Source organism: Hesperophylax consimilis, chromosome 20, assembly GCF_061612785.1.
Source record: "Hesperophylax consimilis isolate HC1 chromosome 20, BYU_Hcon_1.0, whole genome shotgun sequence".
Classification (NCBI taxonomy): Eukaryota; Metazoa; Arthropoda; class Insecta; order Trichoptera; family Limnephilidae; genus Hesperophylax; species Hesperophylax consimilis.
In genome coordinates, this window is record NC_142855.1 from 1,784,321 (window position 1) to 1,805,982 (window position 21,662).

Genomic DNA, 21,662 nt, shown 5'->3' on the forward strand with positions numbered 1-21,662 from the left:
TATTGAAGCTTACTTTCGTCTCTGTTAAACATTCCTTTTTCCACACGATATGTCTCACACTGTTTCACCCACGCAGTTAACTAAATTGTTCAAAGCTTGCCATAATTATGTGTACGTTCTAGTGCTGATATTTTCTATCCCAGCAAATCACTCAGTTCGTAATCAAACTCAACGACTAACGCAATAAGTACACTAACATAGGAAGGTTTAAACTGACACTGTCACGTCTACCTAATTTTATATTTGTTTTTCTCAGATATTCTTGAATAATGCCACGTAAAAGATAAAAAGTGGGATTTCGGATCAGATATACAATAAAACCGGCTGACAGCGTTACGTTTTTAAAATCCAACGAATGTCAAGATTGATTCCACTGTTTCCAAATGTTGGATTGCATTTTCTAAGATAGTTGAGCATCAAGGTCAAACTTCAATTTTATAACATTTAAAACTATATCCTTAAATAAATGAAATGAAAATACTTGGTTTTAGATCACTTTGATAAATTATATTGTCTACCGTTTTCAGTACCTCCGTACCATCTTCAGAACAGTTATAAAAACTATGTAAATATTGAAGACAATATTAGTGATTTCTAAACGAAAATCTGATCTGATCGCAAGATTCAACCCGAACTAAATGCAACCCAGACAGCGTCTTTTTAGATAAACCTATCTTATTTTATTTATTTTTTTAATGTCCGACATCTGTTGACTTTTCTGCAAGTCTAGAATGAATATTTATTTTTCGGAATAACTTTATTGAGTAAAACCTCAAATTGTAATATTTAAATATAGAAGACAATATTAGTGATTTCTAAACGAAAATCAGAAAAGGAAACGGTCACATCTGGGACTATACATAAAGATAGTTGCCAATAAAAATGTGCGGTGAAAAAATGAAGACAATGTTAGTAGTTCTTATTCGGAGTATGATACAGTTAAAAGTGACCGAGGGTAATAGGGTCCCATTAGCTCAGTTGGTAGAGCACTGTCCCGGAAAGACAAGGGTCCTGGGTTCGAGTCCCAGATGTGAACGTTTCCTTTTCTGATTTAAAAAGAACAAAATTTTAAAATATAAAATAAATTTAATAAACTAAACAAATAATACCTCATCCCATACACACAAGTAATTGCTTATTATGGGAGAACATTGAAAAATAATAAATAATAATCATATCATAATATATTTTATCTTATTACTACTGAAATGTATATGTATATCACACATTGTAAAATTTTTTCTTGAATAAATATAATATAAAAAAAAAGTTAATGAACTTTATTGCTGTCTGCCTCCCTTACCCGGTGCTCGGTGAATGGTGGGCACTGAGTGTGCTGTTGTCTCTGCTCGCGTTTTGCGGTCGCCTAACAGGGCCGGCTTATCTTGAGGCGGTAAACACCAGAAGATTTGGAGCAGAAGACTAGGCAAGGCGAGGCAGGTGAAGGGCAGGAGTCACTTGTAGAAAGGTAATAAAATGCTTTTTGTGTATAAAGATGAACTGATTTATTGTAAATTATGCCCCCGCTTATATTCAATTCGGTCGACGCTTAACTGACATCGGGCTCCCGACCGAAAAGAGGTGGGGGACTGTAGCCCCGCTATGTGAGAGAACATAAGAGGTGGGGGACTGTAGCCCCTCTATGTGCGAGTACATAAGAGGTGGGGGACTGTAGCCCCGCTATGTGCGAGTACATAAGAGGTGGGGGATTGTAGCCCCGCTATGTGTGAGTACATAAGAGGTGGGGAACTGTAGCCCCGCTATGTGCGAGTACATAAGAGGTGGGGGACTGTAGCCCCGCTATGTGCGAGTACATAAGAGGTGGGGGACTGTAGCCCCTCTATGTGCGAGTACATAAGAGGTGGGGGATTGTAGCCCCGCTATGTGTGAGTACATAAGAGGTGGGGGACTGTAGCCCCGCTATGTGCGAGTACATAAGAGGTGGGGGACTGTAGCCCCTCTATGTGCGAGTACATAAGAGGTGGGGGATTGTAGCCCCGCTATGTGTGAGTACATAAGAGGTGGGGGACTGTAGCCCCGCTATGTGCGAGTACATAAGAGGTGGGGGACTGTAGCCCCGCTATGTGCGAGTACATAAGAGGTGGGGGACTGTAGCCCCTCTATGTGCGAGTACATAAGAGGTGGGGGACTGTAGCCCCGCTATGTGCGAGTACATAAGAGGTGGGGGATTGTAGCCCCGCTATGTGTGAGTACATAAGAGGTGGGGGACTGTAGCCCCGCTATGTGCGAGTACATAAGAGGTGGGGGACTGTAGCCCCGCTATGTGCGAGTACATAAGAGGTGGGGGACTGTAGCCCCGCTATGTGCGAATACATAAGCCACCGAAAAATGTACATTTGTCTGGTGGACTTGCTGAAGGCGGACGCTTAAAATTGAGACTTGCAAAAGATTTTACAAGCTCGCCTGTATGACATTTACATAAATTAATAACATTATATGTAATACAAAATGTATTTTGACAACTAGATTTTTAGTTTGTCAAGATACGACAAAAAATAAGAAATGTGTATAAAAAATGTAAATTTTATCTGAAGCGATCAATTGTGTACAAAAGGTTAGGATAGCCATTTTCCCGGGTTCCTAGTAACATAGTGCTCCGAAAAAAGAAAAATATACTATGCTACGAGGTTCCTGGATTTTCGTAGAGGCAAATACGTAAAATTAATGTCATAAAAATGGTTACATTGAATTGTAAAATAGCATTTATAAATATCTCCCCATTGGTAGCTTAACGCAAATAGTATTAATTTGACCACCGCTGAGGAGATGTACAAGTTATAACAGATATTATCAACATATTTGGATATTATCAACACATTAGTTATAATTAGCTATCCACAATTTGTATATACAAAACTAAAAATCGTTCCGCTCGGCCGAAATGCGCGCGCGATGCGGTATCGATGCTTTTTCGGAGTCTGAAATTTCTGACCATTTTGGCCGAAACGAATCGATAGACAATCGATAACAATCGAATCGATAGAATCGAATCGACAATCGATAGAGGAAAGGGATAGAATCGATCGGAGAATCGTTTTTTTGTGGTTTGTGATACAACCACAAAAGTCTTTTTGCCTGGCTTGAGTACTCAGCCAGGCCCCGCTACTTTTGCCGGCCGGAGGAATCCCGCCGGCCCACTGAGCAGGCGCTCGCGCCCCCAACTGCCTTTTTCAAGGCATCCTTTACTCAAAGCAATACGATACGCAAAAATCCACGCTGGCCCCTACAAACCGCCCGCAAGTTCCCGAGACGTGCTCTCTTTTTAAGAGGAGTCACCGCTCACAACAAGTGAAGATGTTCCCGACGAGGATGCTCTCCGCTGACCACGAGGACTCCCCGGTCGTGGTACCGCCCGGCGCTCATCAGATAGCGCTTCGCAAGAAGACCGGGACCGTGCGCCTTACGGTCCCCGCACCACAGCCCCGCCCCGAGGACCCAAGGACCCGGAGACCATCCACCACCACGACTGCCACCACGCCCGATGAAACGGAGATGACGGAGCCCGCAGCAGGCCCCTCTTGGGCAGCAGGACCCAGTCCTGCCCCCACGCGCCCCCCGATAGGCCCAGCGTTGGCCTACTTGGCGCCCCCGAGACCGCAGCAGCCGATGGAGACGGCTGCCCCCCAGGATGGAGGCTGGACGAGGCCGTCCAACCCCGTGAAGCGACCCATGTCCCCACGGGGACCACAACCGCTCCAGTGTGGCAACCGATTTGAAGAGTTGCCCGAGGTAAGCGAAGGCGCCGGCGCGCCGCGTATGAAGCGTGCCAACACTAATTTATCTTTCTCTCCCGCAGGTACCGGCAGGAGAGACCGCGTCCCCCCGGTTGTGATGAACCTGGGGAACATGACACACGCGCAGATCACAGCTGCGGTGCAAGGACATCTGGGGGCTGGTAAGCTCTTTACTTTTAGGTATAACAGGGGCGGCACGGCCAACATCTTCGTGCGCACGATGGAGGACCATCGCGCTCTCACCAATGGACTGCGAGCGGAGGCTCGCGGCTTCCACACATTCACGGCCGAAGCCGAAAAAATGAAAAAGGCCGTGATCAAGGGCCTGCCGCTCGTAGAAGTGGAAGACATCGCGGCGGATCTGGAATCGCAGGGATTCCCAGCTGTGAAGGTGGTCAAGATGACCGCCTCAATTGAGTATCCCTTATACTTAGCACATTTCAATAAGGAAGTCAACATGGGACAGCTGCGTGCGGCCGTCAAATACCTGTGCCACTGCCGCATTCGACTCCAGAAGCGCAGGAGCAATCACCTTCAGCACGGCACCCAGTGCTACAGATGTCAAGACTTCGGGCATGGGTCCCGAAACTGCTCGCACACAGCAAGGTGCGTAAAATGCTTACTGGAGCATGCTTCGGCAGAATGCCCCAAAAAGACGAGAGACGAGCCCGCCGCATGCTGCAACTGCTCAGGCCCGCATCCCGCCAACTACAGAGGCTGCCCCAAGCGGGTAGCGTACGTCGCCTCAATACAGCAGCGACCTGCCAGAAGGCCCCAACGCCCACAGGCAGAACAGAACCCGAGCAGGCCACCTCCTCAGCCGAGGACGGATGGACGCACATGGGCCAACGTAGCCGGAGGCACCGCCCCCGCCCAACAGCAGCGCTAGCCCGTGCCGCCCCCACAGCCCCGCCCCCAGCCCCGCCCACAGCAGGAGCACGTGCGCGCGCCCGACTCCCCAGAGGACAACCTGGATTTGATGGCCCTGCTCCAAGGACTCCTGAGGATGCGATCACAGCTCGCCCGCTGCACATCAAGAGCAGACAAGCTCGTCATCCTAATAGAGCTTCTAGACACCCTCGATGCCTAATACCGAGATGGTGAAAGTCCTCGTATGGAACGCATTTAGCGTGCGCTACAAGACAGACGAACTGCTCGCTTTGGCAAACGAATTAAACACCGACATTATTCTCTTATCAGAATCCCACTTGAATCCAAGTGTACCGCTGAGAGTGCAAGGCTTCGAGATTTATCGAGACGATCGAAAGGAAAGATCAGGCGGAGGAACCGCAATATTCGTTCGGCAATCTATGACGTCCACAAGAATCCCCACTCCAAAGTTGAAGTACGCCGAAGCCACGATTATCGAAGTCACCATAGAGGGTGGAGCGCACACCATCATCTCCGTATACTGCACCCAACGTAACCTAGTGAGAGAAGATCTCAATAAATTGCTCAATCTGGGACCAATTGTTGTGATGGGAGGCGATTTGAACGCCAAACACAACTATTTTTATTTTTTATTTTTTTTTATTTATTATTGAACATTATAAATGATAACAATATGCAGACTTATAAATAATTTGTTCATTATTATTCTATTTCTCCATAAGTTGAGCTCCAGGAGCTCGTGTTTATGGGAGGAGTCTTTACATTTAGTTCTAATGATTTTTTAAACAATAATCAAAAACTTTTGAAATAAATACAAACATAATATTAACATAGGTACACAAATTAGAAAATTGTTTTTTTAAAGATAATTAAAATAATTCATCTTTTTACAGATTAAGTAAGCGTGAGGAAATTAAGGGTACAATATATCAAGAAAAATTTAGAAAAGTAGTTTTTTTTTAAAGACAATCAAATTAATATATATTTTTTACAGAATATTGGAATAACTACAGAGGAAATGCGAACGGAAATACGCTCTTTACACACATGCAAACAAATACCTATTCGATAATGGCGCCCGACAGACCTACGTACTACTCGCAACTATCTAGATATCCGAGTACATTAGATATAGTACTCGAGAAAAATGTTAAGACAATATCTCCACTGCGCACATTAGACGAACTGTCATCGGACCACCTGCCCGTGAGCTTTACTATAGGCGGCACAACTTCAAGGACCCCCAGAAAACAGCGCAATTACAAGGATGCGAACTGGGAAGGATTCAAACAAGAAGTCAACGAACGAATTCATCTCACTTCGGGAACTCTGCGCTCGCCACAAGAAATCGACGCAGCTACAAGCACTCTCACAGAGATTCTTCAAACAGCACAAGATACACACATTCCTCTAAAAGAAATACACCCATATACGATCAAGCTTCCCGAGAACGTTCTATCGCTCATCAAGGAGAAAAATCGCCTGCGACGCATGTTTCACCGCACACGCGACGAATATTTCAAGACAGCGTACAACTGCCTGCAGAGGGAAATCAAGACCGAAATCGCAGAACTCAAGCGCGAACTTTGGGACAAAAAAGTCGCATCACTCACGCCGAAGGATAATTCCCTATGGAAAATGGCTAGCGCGCTGCGACATAAAGGTTTCACAATCCCCCCGCTACAGAAATTGAACGGCCCCGGGACGGCGCTTTCGCTACAAGAAAAAGCTGAAACACTCGCCGACGGGTTCGAGAGAGCCTACGCCGCTACAGACGGCCTTTCCGACCCGGCTACGGACCGGATCGTAGCTGACTCTCTACGAGACTTGAGGGAAGCAGAGCAGACAAACGCTGAAGATATTCACTTTGCTACGCCAAGCGAGATTGCTGTCACAATCAGGCGATTGAGAACAAACAAGGCGCCGGGAAGCGATCAAATTCACAACATTTTACTCAAACATCTCCCTCAAAAAGCCATCATCTACACAACAAAATTGTTCAATGCCTGCCTGATGACCGGGCATTTTCCCCAGATTTGGAAATCGGCGACCGTGCTGCCTTTCGCAAAGCCGAATAAAGATAGAACGCAGCCGACAAGTTACCGGCCGATTAGCCTACTATCTACGTTGAGCAAGGTATTTGAACAAATTATACTCAACAGGCTTGTCCCACACCACGACGAACACAAGACTTTGCCAGACGAGCAGTTCGGCTTCAGAAAGAGGCACTCCACGACCCATCAACTCACCAGAGTAGCGGAATACATCGCAAGAAAATTTAACGAACATCGCTTCACCGCTGCTGCGCTCATCGACCTAGAGAAGGCATTCGACACCGTATGGATAGACGGGCTCGTGCATAAGCTGCACCGCACTAACACGCCCATATACCTAACGAGACTGATACAGGAATACCTAAAGAATAGATCGTTCAGAGTGTTCATAAGGAACGTGCTATCTTCAATGCGTGAGATTCCAAAAGGCGTGCCGCAAGGAAGTTTACTTGGACCATTTCTCTTCATTCTGTTCACCTACGACATCCCCCGAGACGAGAGATGCAATCTGTCTATCTACGCAGATGACGTCAAACTATACGTTTCCTCGCTGAAAGCGAATATGGCCGCTATTTACCTACAGAGGGCGCTCGACGCGCTCGTAGAGTACTACAAAAAATGGCGCCTGAAACTGAACGAGGCGAAAACTGAAGCCATCATGTTCACGAGAAAACGTGTAAATAGAACACCTGACTTCAACATCGAAATGGGAGGGCACAGCATTGAATGGAAAGATGAAGTGACATATCTCGGCCTGACCATGGACTCCCGCCTCAACTGGAAATCTCACCAAGCAAAGATGCACACGCGCACGCGACAATCGATCGGCATGATGAAGCCAATTTTCAATAGACGGAGTCCGCTACTTCCCAAAACCAAACTCCTCGTCTACTACTCGCTCATTCGCCCGGTACTCTCTTATGCGATTCCCGTATGGAGCAGCATCTCACACACAGACCACAAGAATCTACAGACACTTCAAAATCTCTGCATTAAAATCACATACAACACGAGACTCAGAACAAACTTGAAGAGATTACACGAACGAGAAAAAATTCCAACTCTATACGAATTCACACACAGACTGACTGAACGCTTTTACAAATCACTCACACTTAGTAAAAATCCACTAATACGAGACATAGGACAATACAATGCTCCGAGCGACCTGACATTCAGATACACACATAGACTACCTAAACACATCCTCATGGACCATGACCACATATGGTACATACCAGAATTAGACGCGGACGAATAGCGAGCAGTAGGTATTTCCTAAACTCCCGACTTTCTTCCTAAATATATAATGTTTATATATCTATTTATATAATATTTTATAATTTGTATGTATATGTATGTTTATTTTCTATCTTCCCATAAGTATATATTAACATAAAAACAGACACACACACACACATCTCAAAAATGCAGGACATCATGTATCGATGTTACTGAAGGCCGCATACGTTTCAAGTTGACGTTCGGCCGCTCCTTCCTGGGTAAGGTTTTCTGCGATTTTCCTTACTCCCAACGGCAAATGCGGAAGGATTCCAACAATAGGGCGCAGCCGAAATTTCCTCCCCCCCATTCCCAACACAACACAAACAGACACGTATGTAGTATATGGCCGCTGTAGGTCACCGCTGGTGCTGATGCTGGATGATAATACATGCAATTTTAGTAGGGTTTTTAGGTAACAAATTTTTTTCCCTACCGAGAAAATACAAGGCCTCTAAGCCTATAAAAGCCAGGTAATATTTAAATAAACCCATATGAGGTAAAAATTGTGAGGCGCATATGACGCCGTTCTATTTGTATAACGAACATTAACTTTAAATTCAGTAAACTTAAATGATTCACCACTTCATGGAATATAAGAATCTAGAAAATGAAAAAAAAAAAAAAAATTTGGCCGAAACGGGCTATGAAATGAGGAGTGGATGGGAGTGAGGAATTTGCCAGTGGCGTAAAGTAAAGTTGGCACATTTTATAAAAGTTAAGATATTTTTACAAATGGAAAAATATGGCCAACCACGTCCGTAAAAATGCTAATAAAATAAAAACTTGCATTATCATAAAAGGTGTTCATGCTGGCTACAAGGAAGAAGAAATTTCACTAAGAAATTCGATAAAAACCTTAATATTTTGGAATATATTTGTCATACTTTAAATAATTTAAATAAAATCGTGGATTTAATCCCAATGTACAATTACTAAATTTAAATATCAGAACAATGAAACAAAATTTCAATGAATTTTAACTCTCAATTAATTTACTTTTATTTATTATTTTTTCTTTATTGAATAAATGGTTAAAAAATTTCAGCAAACAAGTCCTGCTAATCCAACTGAATTGTCTTGTCAACAGGTGCTTAAAATATAGTTACATATACATTTTAGAAGTTATAATTTACATCTTATATCTACAGAATTAACATTTTTTCATACATTTTTTCATACACATTAAAGTAATTTTTTTTTACGATAGCCAATTTTTCACCATTTATTTAACCGTATTCATAGACTTACATTGCTTTATAGTGTCAGGTAATAAATTAAATATCTTCGGTATGTTGTATTCAAACGTTCTCTTGTCCGTACTTATTATTAAATTTCGAAACTATTAACCCGTCATTGGGCGTGAATCAAGTGCTGTATTTATGTTCTAATTTCTCTTTATGCTGCGGGGTAAATATATGCTGAATTATAATTTTTTACCATAGAATAGCCTTAACAGGTAAAATTTTGGCACTCTGAAACAGCAACAGTGTATTTTGTCTCGTTTTGAAAATATTAGGGACGACTAGTAATTTTACAATTGCGTTTCGTAAAACTTGGACTTGTTTCAGATTGGTTATAGTAGTATTTCCCCATATTGTTAATCCATATCTAATAATAGATTCTGCCATTGACGTATAAATTATTTTAAGTGATTTCATTGATAGGAAAATATTTAATGTGTACATTCTGCCAGCAATTGATCCGAGTCTTTTACAGGTTTTTTTTTTAATATGTTTGTCCCATTTGAAAATACCACCAAATCATAAACCGGAAGTTATAGTGTTAACTGAAGTATTCACTAGCTACTTCGTAACATCTTGTGCTATTAATAGAAATAGTGGTATTGTTGTATTTGTTAAATCCTGCTATTCAAACATCGCAGTGGAAGAAGTACCTATGCAGCGAGTTAATTGCTTAGATATTTATTTAAATGTAAATAAAATTTGTTTTAATATTATCGCAATTTACCGAACACACGGATCAAATGAGTATACATTTATGTATGAATTAAGAATCATTATCATATAAAAAAAAAGAAACAGAACATAACAATAATCGGCGACTTCAACATATGTAGATGTTTCTAACGAAAATAGTAACAAAATACAAACTGAATTTATCAATCGTATGTCGGAAATGTATTTTATATTACATATAAAAAATTTACTAGAGAAATTGCGGGTCAACGTCTACCTTGTATCAATCACATATGGAATAACACTAAAGATACCGGCAAATTACAAACGATAATATTAAAAAAATAATATTACTGACTATCACACTTGCATCTATATACAACTTAATATTAATAAGCATATTAATTCAGAATACAATACTTTTACAAAAAAGTCACTAAACCATCACAAATTAAGCCTAAAAATAAATACAGAAACATGGCGTCCTGTATTAGAATCAACATATTGTGCTAAAACACGGCATTATATTACAGCATCAGTACCTATATGGAGTAACACTAGAGATACAAATTACACAGGATAATATTAAAAAAATAATATTACTAACCATACACCCTTGCATCTATATGCGACTTAATATTAATAATCATATTAATTCAGAATGCAATACTTTTACAAAAAAGTCACTAATTAAGCCTAAAAATAAGTTCAGAAACATGGCTTAGATGTATTAGAATTAATTACTTGTATTAGAATCAACATGTGCTGAAACACTCGCAAATATTTTTGATAATATTCTATGCAACTATATTATAGCATCAACAGATGTAAAAACTATGAAAATTAAAAAAAATAAAACCATCGATTTCACTAGGCTTAGTCGTGTCTATTAGAAAAAAAGAAGAGTTATATCGCTTAACAAAGAAATTTCCCTTAGAAAAAAAAATATACACATATTATAAAAAATTAGGAACAAATTAACCTGTTTACAAAAAACAACTAAAGAAAACTTTTACAAAAATGAAATTGATGTGGCTAAACACAGTGTAAAACATATATGGAAAACAATAAATGAAATAAATAGTAGAAAAAAAAACTCAAATAAAAAAAATGAATTTGGGAAAAAATTCTATTGATGGAACCAACAAAATGTGCTAATGCCTTCAATCAATATTTCGCTAACGCTGGTCAAAATTTAGCTACAAGGATTGATGAAAATTATAAAATAGATAATTTCGCTAAGGACTGTCTTAAACAAAATAATCTGTCAGTTTTTCATCTGGTAATAACAGATGACATAAAAATATTATTAGTGAATTCAAAGGTGGATCTGCACCAGGATTTGATGGAGTCACAGTAGAAATATTGAAAAGTTACAATGAATAATTGAGCTTTCCAATTACACACATTAGAAACATTAGTTTGAACAGTGGAATATTTCGCTCCGTTTATAATAAATCTATTGTAACACACGTTTTTAAATCTGGCAGCCCTGAAGAGATATCAAATTATCGACCTATATCTCTTGTCTCAAATATTGCGAAAATTTACGAAAAGATCATAAAAAAGCAACTCTTGTTCTACATTGAAAATAATAAAATAATTAGTCGAAGCCAATTTGGATTTAGAGTGAAACTAGGCACTCATGATGCCATTGCAGAACTTCAACTATATACCGTGCATTAGATAAAAACACAAATGCCTGGGCATTTTCATTGATTTACGTAAGGCATTTGATAGTATCTCCCATACAAAACTAATTAATAAATTAAATGATATCGGTATTATTGGTTATGTTAGATATGAGCTACAAAGCTATCTTACTTAATGAAACCAATAAGTAAAATTAAATAACTCACTAAGTGTGGATGAAACTTTAGAATTTGGAATTCCCAAAGGGACTGTTATTGGGCAAATTTTATGTATAATTTACGTTAACCATATGTTTAAATTATCACTTAATGGTAAACTTATATCCTTTACTGACGACACTGCAATAATTATCGAAAACAGACGTGGAACGAAATTACCAATGCAGCCAATCAAGACATGAAGGATGTAGAAAATTGGTTCGATGGCAATTTATTATCAGTGAACACAGAAAAAACCTATTGTGTTACTTTCACTCTACAAGAGGATGTGCCAAATAACCTTATAAACATAACAATTCATTCTAAAAATTGTGTAAATGACGGTACATGTAATACGGACTGCGCAAAACTAAATCATTAATCTAATATAAAATACTATAGAATATTAGTAGATAAAAACGTTAAATGGAAAGACCATATAAACCTCACTGTTGAAAAAATAATAAAATTTATCTATATTTTCTATAATATACGAAACATTTTGAATATAAAAATTATCAAAATTGTCTATTATGCATTAATCCAGTCCTTTTTGAAGTATGGGAATATTGGGTGGGGAGGGGCTTTTAAGGCTTCCTTACAGCCCATAATTACAATTCAAAGAATAATTATTAAAATTACCTTAGGAAACCATATGACTTCCCTAATTTAGAGATATTTCGGGAATTTAATGAACCGTCTATCACAGAATTGTATAAGAGAATCGCCTTATATCAAATTAATAAAAAAATATTTTATGCATAAAATTCACCCCTCAGATAGCATAAGCAATAGATTCAAAACTAATGGCTAAGTAGCCATACCTATGCTTAGAACGACCACGGCTCAGCACCACTATATGTATTTAAGTGTGAGATGGTACAATATATTGTTGTCCAAAAAATAAAATTAGTGTCACCAAAACTTTGATTTATGAACAAATCAAAAAGATAATTAAGTTCCTAAAATTGGATAAATATATATTTTACCCTTAAGTTTCTTGCGCTTACTTAATCTATAACCTTGAGTTGATTTGTTTTCTCACAAAAACGGCGCTTTACAAATTAGCCAAATATTAAGATATATTATTTGATTTGTCTTAAAAAAACACTTTTCTAATTTGTGTACCAATGTTAATATTATGTGTGTATTTATATCATAATTTTTGATTAATGATTCAAAAATCATTATTTTTACTCTAAAGGTAAATACTCCTCCCATAAACACGAGCTCCTGGAGCTCAACTTATGGAGTACTAGAATAATAAGGAAAAAAATATATTTATAAGTCTGCATATTGTTATAATATGTAGTGTTAAATAATTTACTTATAATAAATAAATTTAAAAAATGTAGTCAGGACATGAAAATAGCTTCCCTTCTCTATGAGTCAGCATGTGATTCGTCAAATAATGCTAAAGAGAAAATAATTTTTCGCAATCGGCGCATGAAAACAGCTTATCTTTGCTATGAGGCAGAATGTGAAACGTGAAATTTCTCTTTCGCGAAAATGATTAATTGCAGTTGGAACAAGAAAAAAGCTTTTCTCTTCTGTGATTCAGCATGTGTCCTTTCATGTGTCCCTTTCTACTGCATGAATATGTACAGTCGGGACATAGAAAACGTCTTTCCTCCACGATGAGTTAGCATGTGTCTAGTAAAACAGTCCTTACAAGAAAATATTGATTTGCAGTCGGGACATGAAAACTGTTTCTATCCACTATGATTCAGCATATGTTTCGACAAATTTTCCTTATGAGTAAATAATTTCTTGCAGTCAGGACATGAAAACGGCTTCTCTCCACTATGAGTCAGCATGTGTTTCATCAAACGGTGCTTTCGAGAAAATAATTTTTTGCAGTAAGAACATGAAAAAGGCTTTTCGCCACTGTGAGTCATCATATGTTCCTTCAACTGTCGCTTCTCAGAACATGAATATGTACAGTCGATACAACCAAAAGGTTTTTCTCCACTGTGAGTAAGCATGTGCCTCTTCAAATCTTGCTTTCGAGAACATGAATATGTACATTCAACGCAAGCAAAAGGTTTTTCTCCACTGTGAGTCAGCATGTGTGACTTCAAACTTTGCTTTCTTAAACATGAATATGTACAGTAAACGCAAGCAAAAGGTTTTTCTCCACTGTGAGTCAGCATGTGGCTCTTTAAACGTTGCTTTTCAGAACATGAATATGTACAGTAAACGCAAGCAAAAGGTTTTTCTCCAATGTGAGTCAGCATGTGCATCTTCAAACTTTGCTTTTGAGAACATGAATATGTACATTCAACGCAAGCAAAAGGTTTTTTTCCACTGTGAGTAAGCATGTGCCTCTTCAAATCTTGCTTTCGAGAACATGAATATGTACATTCAACGCAAGCAAAAGGTTTTTCTCCACTGTGAGTCAGCATGTGCGACTTCAAACTTTGCTTTCGAGAACATGAATATGTACAGTAAACGCAAGCAAAATGTTTTTCTCCACTGTGAGTCAGCATGTGCATCTTCAAAGATACCTTTTGATTAAATGAAGAGCGGCAGTCGGAACATGAAAAAGGTTTTCCTCCACTGTGAATCAACATGTGTTTAGTCAAATTTCCCTTTTGAGAAAATGATTTCTTGCAGTCAAGACATGAAAATGGTTTTTCTCCACGGTGAATCAACATGTGTTGAGTCAAATTAGACTTTTTTAAAAATGATTTCTTGCAGTCGGAACATGAAAATGGTTTTTCTCCAGTATGGGTATGCAGGTGCCATTCTGCCTCAGACTTACGTGAGCAAGAGTAGTTACAATAGCTACAAGAGAATTGTTCTATCCCGGGATGCCTCTTCAGGTTTGGTACTAAGTCTAAAAAAGATTCCGGACAAAGCATTAAAATGTTAAAAAAATTAAATCACAACAGAAGACATTAAATGAAGGACACAAAATGTGAATTTACAAAGATTCGTTTGAAAGTCGAATTGCCTGCTATTCGGGCAATTATTTCAGAGTGCTCTAAGCATTCCTTTTTAACATCCGGCAGATCTATGTCTATTTCCGTATAAGAAGTTCCCCCTTCATTCTGTCCTGGTTCTTCCTTCATGGGAACAGTCTCCAAGTCAGTGCTACCTGTAATAACAAAAGATATTTAAGGTTTATGGAAATTTAACAAAGGGTTAATATTTTTAATAAAAAGGAGTCCAGATGCCCGTTCCTGGTATCGATGTATTCACCGACGAAAAAACCTTGGATTCTCGAACAGATTTACAAACGAGCTCACGATGTTTATGGTCAATGGAATATCTACTTAATCGAACTAAAACATTAACCAATGAATGACAAGAGGTCGTGTCGTTTATATGCATTTGTCCGCATCCAAGACCATCGGGACCATTCGAACAGTACTCTTGGCAAACTGCACACTGCTTCAACAACGCCAATTCCCAAAATCATAAACGAAAAACAATTTGAAGGTTGTAGACCAAAAAATTGCTTACCAAAATACGAACAGTGGCTAGAATCCATTTATAAATGTGAGACCGTTATTTTTGAGCTAAATAATTATAATTAAGCTCAAAAATATAGTTATATAGTAAATTTTAATTTCGAAATAAAGAGAAATAGTTGAGATTTTCAACTTCCGAAAACAAATTTGCTGGGAACCCAAATTTTCCTTTATTTTAAAGGTTCAAGATATTCAATACACTTCCAACGGATGTTAAAGAAGCTAAAAGCCTTGCAGCTTTTCTTGGATTATGCCTTAATGCTATAAAAAATAAGTTTTACATGAAGTGTTAAGTGTCCCTAAATGCCATAGAAGTAAATTGTACCAACAAGTAATTCTTAATGGTTTATACAAGATATAAAACGGATTTCTTTATAACTAAATAAAAACATTAAAAAAAACATTTTTACATTCGGAAGGTCGATAACTATATTAGTACACAGCATTTCTATTTCACCTGCGCCTTCCTGGAACCCCGACTCCGCCTTTATGGAAACACTCTCTGGGTTGGAAAGATCCATGACACTGTCGTGAGAGCGTCCTGTTATGTGATGGTAATTTGTCGAATCTCACAAAATGGACCTGAAACAGAAAATTGAGTCAACAGAACCTATTTTCGTGGAGTTTATTTTTGTCTACTACTTTTGATAACGAGATGAGAATTTTAATGGGTCTAGAGTTGATCTTGTCCGCTTTAAAACGAGTTTTGCGTATCGGTATAACAGGTCCAGATTCAGTTCTTGATGAAATTTTATTCAAATTAGACCTTATTACAAAGAAAGCAATTGGCAGACCTAAGAAATGAAATGTAAGACTGAAAAATGGTTGAAGTGAATAAAACTTATTATATATGTAAACTCCTTGCCAAAAATAGTAACTACGACGCCGAAACACTAAGGTCAGTACAAACAATAAGAAGCTTTTATCAAAACGTGCGTGGGATGCGTACAAAACTTCATCGTAAACACAATACAGATTATAGATACAGAAGAAAAACATTTCAATACAAAGACGTAAAATACACAGATATAACACAGTCAACAAATTCATAAGCATACAACATACTAAAACAGTCTCATCTATACAATTACATGCATACAATTAGATATAGAAGATACAAGATAAGTAAATGTTTGTTGGCCGAATATATGGGTGATTTTGGAATGGACGTGGCTACATTCTTGACCAAAAATTGTATTGTTTGTGTAATCTACTTATTCTTTTTATATGAAATGCGACAAAGCGTTTATATTAACAGATTATATATTAACTAATTCGTGTAATAATTTTATATCTCTGCTTTGTGCAAAATACTTCGCTAACCAAAAGCTTAGTCGTAGTTTTGGAATGTTAGAATGTAACCTATACTTGTCTTGCACGAGTTTCCCCAAGACGTTATTCCGTATCTTCATAAGTGATTATGAGATCAATCATTTCTCGTATGGCGGTTATGTCACATCTCGATACACCTACATAAACATTGTCTGTACAGCAACTAACCAGTAACCACTAGCGACTTCAGTTAGATAACAATATCGAAGAAATGTGCGTTTTGACGAAAGATTATCACTCCATGGTTCGCACACACTCTTTGTAATCGCGTCAGGGTCTCCATTTCAGGTATGCATTAAGTTGATGTGTGTGGGAGTCAATACGAAATGGGTAGTAATAATAATGACGCGTCTGTTAAGGAGCTCGTTCATATATTGACTGAGGTTGCTAGTGGTCACTGGATATGCGAGATGTGACGTAGTCGCCACACTCGCTTAGTCAAGAGTAATATAAGCTAATGTATTCCCTAATTTAGTGTACCTATTGGGTTAGTGGATGCGACATAAAACTCTAATAAAGGCGGTCTGCCAAAGTGGTTTGAAAAAATTATTTAATTAATTAATTTATTTATTTATTTTGTAAGAAACAAACAGATTTTATATAATATACAACGATAGATATAAATATACAAGTTAACTGAAGTCAAGCCACAGAAGTTTCTTATGTTAAAGTTCATTAAAAATGAAATTTTAGTATCTTAAAATTAATTTGGTGTTAGGAAAGGGAGAGGAAGGGGAAAATAGGAAGAGGATAGGAGATGCTTCCGATACATTCCATACTCTTATATTAATAATCGATCGTACGCATTACTTCATATCGACATTTCTTTAGGTTACTACCAAAAACGTCAATGCTGTAAAATTTTGCATTATATTGTGCACATATACGAGGAATTGGGGAATTTTTTCGAATTTTTGTTCCACAAGAGGGTAGATAAAATAAATCAGATTGTCGGGTTGATCTAGACGGAATATGAAGATTTATTAAATTGGTAAGTTCTGGTGGGTCCAGATCATTATTTAGGATTTAAAATAATAAGATTTGATCAAAAAATTGACGTCGTGTTTAGAGGGAGTTAAAATTATGAAATTCAATGGATTCGGTATAATTTGAGAAGTGTAAGTTTAGTTTATAATTTATGTGTTTAAAATTTTTTTTTTAATTCTTTCTATTCTTTCGATATGGGCTTGGTATAAAGGAGTCCAGATCGGTGTACAGTGTTCCAGGTGCGGGCGAATATATGAGGTGTAAAGGGAATATAGAGTGTTTATGATGTGGAAGGGTTTTGCTGTGCGAATTATAAATCCCAGCATTTTATTGGCTTTGTTAATGATGTCATCAGTGTATTGGATAAAGTTTAATTTAACATCCAGTATTACCCCAAGGTCCCTGATATATTTTACTTCATTGATGTGTGTGCCGTTTAGTGTGTATACAAAATATATTTTATTTTTATTACGTGTAAATGTTAATTTATTGCATTTTGCGATGTTACTAACAAGTTTGTTTAATTCGCAATAGACAAAGAGACAATTGAGGTCCTCTTGAAGTTTAATGCAGTCGTTGATTGATTTAATTACTAAGTATATTGTTTTATCATCTGAATATGCAAGGTAATTAGCATGTAAAAAATATTTGTGAATATCGTATATATATACATTAAATAATAATGGGCATAAATGAGAACCTTGAGGTACACCTGAGAGCACAGAGGAGAAGCTGGACTTTTTTCCCTCAACTAAGACACTTTGAAGTCTACTCCAAAGGTATGAAGTGAGCCAACGGAGTAAGTCACCATGGATGCCTAATGTAGTAGGATGCCTAGGGTAGTGCGTAATTTATCAGCTTTAAAACTAACCAATAACTATGAACAACTTAACTATGACAGGAATAATTGATCATATCTATTCATATCATTGATCCATATCTCAAATGGAATCTTCATACTCAAATAATTAAAAAACAAAATAAGAAAAACAATGCACTTCTTCAGAATCATACCAAACTTTGTCGGCTAACAACACCTGAAAATGATTTATTTTGCAGTCTGCCAATCTATTATTGAGTATGGTGTCATAGCATGAGGAGGCGGCACTTCATCTGCACTAGACCCAATCATAAAGGCTCAGAAAACAATTTTAAAAATAATTCTAAGGCTACCTACAACAGACTTGAATCTAATTTTTAATATTATGAATGTGTTTGATGTTCGGCAGCTATTTGCAAAAACTATCCAAACTCATCTTTACTCAAATATACATAATTACCACGAAAAAAGTTCAAATACACGATGTACTCGAAGCAACAACAAATACTTACTACAAATACCGATAATACATACTACGTTTGGTCAACGAAACATTAAATACTTTGCGACAAGACTCTTCCAGACAGCATAAAACAATATGATTCACAAAAAAAAATCAAATATAATGTAAAAACTTGGATCGAAAATAAGAATAGAGCCTTCACCGGTGCATTCACACAAATTCGCAGTTATTGAAGTCACCACATTATTGAGCGAATACATCTTAATACAAGTATAGGTATGTTCAAAGGTATTAGGAACTAAAACAAAAAATTCTGCCTCAACACAGGCTAGCCTAGTGAGGCGATATTTGAGAAACCTCAACTAACTGCACTTTTATTTTCTTGTTAATTTTATACCCAAAAATAAAAGTTACAAATCAATGTAATATAATAATAATAATAATAATACTTGGATGACTTGTATAGCGCCGTTTTGTGCAAAAACACCTCAAGGACGCTGTAACATATGTATTTATAATTGTAATGTGAATACTTTCCTTAATAAAGATATTATTACTATTACTGATTTAACTGGTTGGAAAAGTGTAATCGATATTATGCAGAATTAAAGGAAACAGGATGACAAGTTTCGAAAAAGCTAGAAATTTATTTAATAAAATAAAATAACATACTTTTTGTTTTAAAACCACGAGTTTTTAATAGTTTTTAGAACCGACCGGTTTCGCTTTACTCAAGCATCTTCAGGGTACAAATTATTACTCAACAAGAAGTACAGAGTGTGAACATATTAAATAATTTTTCAGAGGTAGACAAAATGATATAAATATAACAAACACAGCGAAAGTATACAATACATTTACACAAGTACGAAAGACATAGGAAAAACCGAAAGATAATTATGTAGACTAGTGGATTAAAATATAAATATATCAGTAGAAACAAAGCATCAAATGACATGGTGATAAGGAGAACTTGGACATTGTTAAGGGTTTATTGGAAATAAACCTAATATTGGACTACTTGATATTTCTAATTGATTATTCAGAATATGACTTTTGGATTTTACAGTTTTTTTTTAAAATTCCAGAGCTTCTAGATTATTGAGTCTGTTACCATGCCCGTTTGTATGTAAAATATTAGCGCCGGTGTTATGACAGAAAGTATGATCTGTACTAATCAGATGATTGGCAAATTCAGAGAAACCGTTATTATTGAGACAACGAAGATGTTCATTAATCCTAATGTTGACATTACGGGTTGTCTTACCGATATAAAATGCCGTACAATTATGACAATTTAATTTATAAATTCCTGAATGGCTTAGTAAGTCTTCGATATCTTTTGAATTGATAAGAAATTTAACTTGATTATAATTGGTATAAAAGGCCGGTCTGACTACAGAAGGAAGGTTTTTAACACTTAGGTTAAAACAGTTATTGAATTAAATACGGCGCCATTGATAAATAATATTATCATCGATTTTTGTACAAGGACTAGCGAATAAGAAGCGATTTGCTTTAGTTTTTTGTTTAAGATTATTTCTATAAAAGATGATTCGTAGCCATTATTTTCCGCTATTTTTTTAAAATTATTTTTAGTTCATTAGCAAAATTATTATCTGACATTGGAATTGTGACCAAACGATGGACCATTGAATGGAATGCGGAGTGCTTAAGTGTAAATGGATGATTCGATGTACTGTGGATTACAATATCAGTAAAGGAGGGTTTACGAAATATGTTAAAATCAATTTTGTTATTGACGATCGATAAGGTAAGGTCTAAAAAAAATAAGGTTGAATTATTCCATATCTCTAATGTGAATTTAATCTGATTACGATAAGAGTTAATAAGATTGAGGAAGGAATTCAGTTGACGCTCTGTCCCTGTCCATACACAAAAAATATTTTGTTGTCTCCATCTGTTTAATTCTTTTATATAAGCTCACACTCTGTACTTCTTGTTTAGTAATAATTTTTACCCTGAAGATGCTTGAGTAAAGCTAAACCGGTCGGTTCTAAATATTATTATTTTTAATAAATATGTCAAACCACAAAGTGATTGCTTTCTACAATAATATGAAAAATATTTATTCATGCAAGTACTTACTGACCGTAATGTTCCACGTCAAGTTTTTATTTCAGGAACAAGTGTGAACAATGATATTCACCTTGATTAAATTTTCGACAAATCGAGCTTCATTATCTGGATTCTTTTTTGACAGCTAGGCCATAGATGTTTGTAAAAAAACAGATGGTTAGTCTATGACATTCGCCTTACGGTAGGTACTGAAGCAACGAATAATATAATCTTTTCAAATACATTTATGTTTGAAAGACGCCAATTGATTTAATTTACTATTAATTTTAATGGTTCTTAATAGTACAACAAAACTAAAAAATCAGTATATGTGAGTTTTCCCTTTCTAAGAAAGGTAACCAATTATTATGGAATGTCCCAGCAGCACTAGTCCAAATGCTAAAACTTCTTACGGCTTATTATGAAGTGTCCTAGCAGCACTCGTCAATGCGCTAGCTATTTTTTATGGATAACAGAAAAATTTGATTCAATGGGCAGGAGCTTCTTCAAGATCATTTTTGTTAAAAATGTATTAAGTCAAGGAGGTAAAAGGTCTCCCACACTATATATTTTGTACGATCTCCTACGAGAACTCAATGACTCTCGAAATGTTTGCTGTCACATCACTATGAGGTCACAGCGCTACTGCGGGTATTGAGATAATTATTGTCTGGTTATCTGTTGAAGGAACAAGACGAAAGTCATCCATGCAATAAAGTCATAAAGTGTTTTTCATAATCATCCTAGAAATTGAA

The 21,662-nt window shown here is 37.0% G+C and overlaps 1 protein-coding gene across 1 annotated transcript; it reads right to left on the bottom strand.

Annotated features, from left to right (window-relative positions):
* Nucleotides 1–13,462: 13,462 nt before the first annotated feature.
* On the bottom strand, nt 13,463–14,592 carry LOC149413898 (uncharacterized). The gene has a single exon (XM_089643915.1). The coding sequence runs from the start codon at nt 14,405–14,407 to the stop codon at nt 13,463–13,465; it is 945 nt and encodes a 314-aa protein (XP_089500041.1). The 5' UTR covers nt 14,408–14,592.
* Nucleotides 14,593–21,662: the final 7,070 nt, after the last annotated feature.

Coding starts and splice junctions, on each gene's coding strand:
- LOC149413898 (XM_089643915.1), bottom strand. CDS start 14,407: ATGTTGATTCACCGTGGAGAAAAACCATTTTCATGTCTTGACTGCAAG.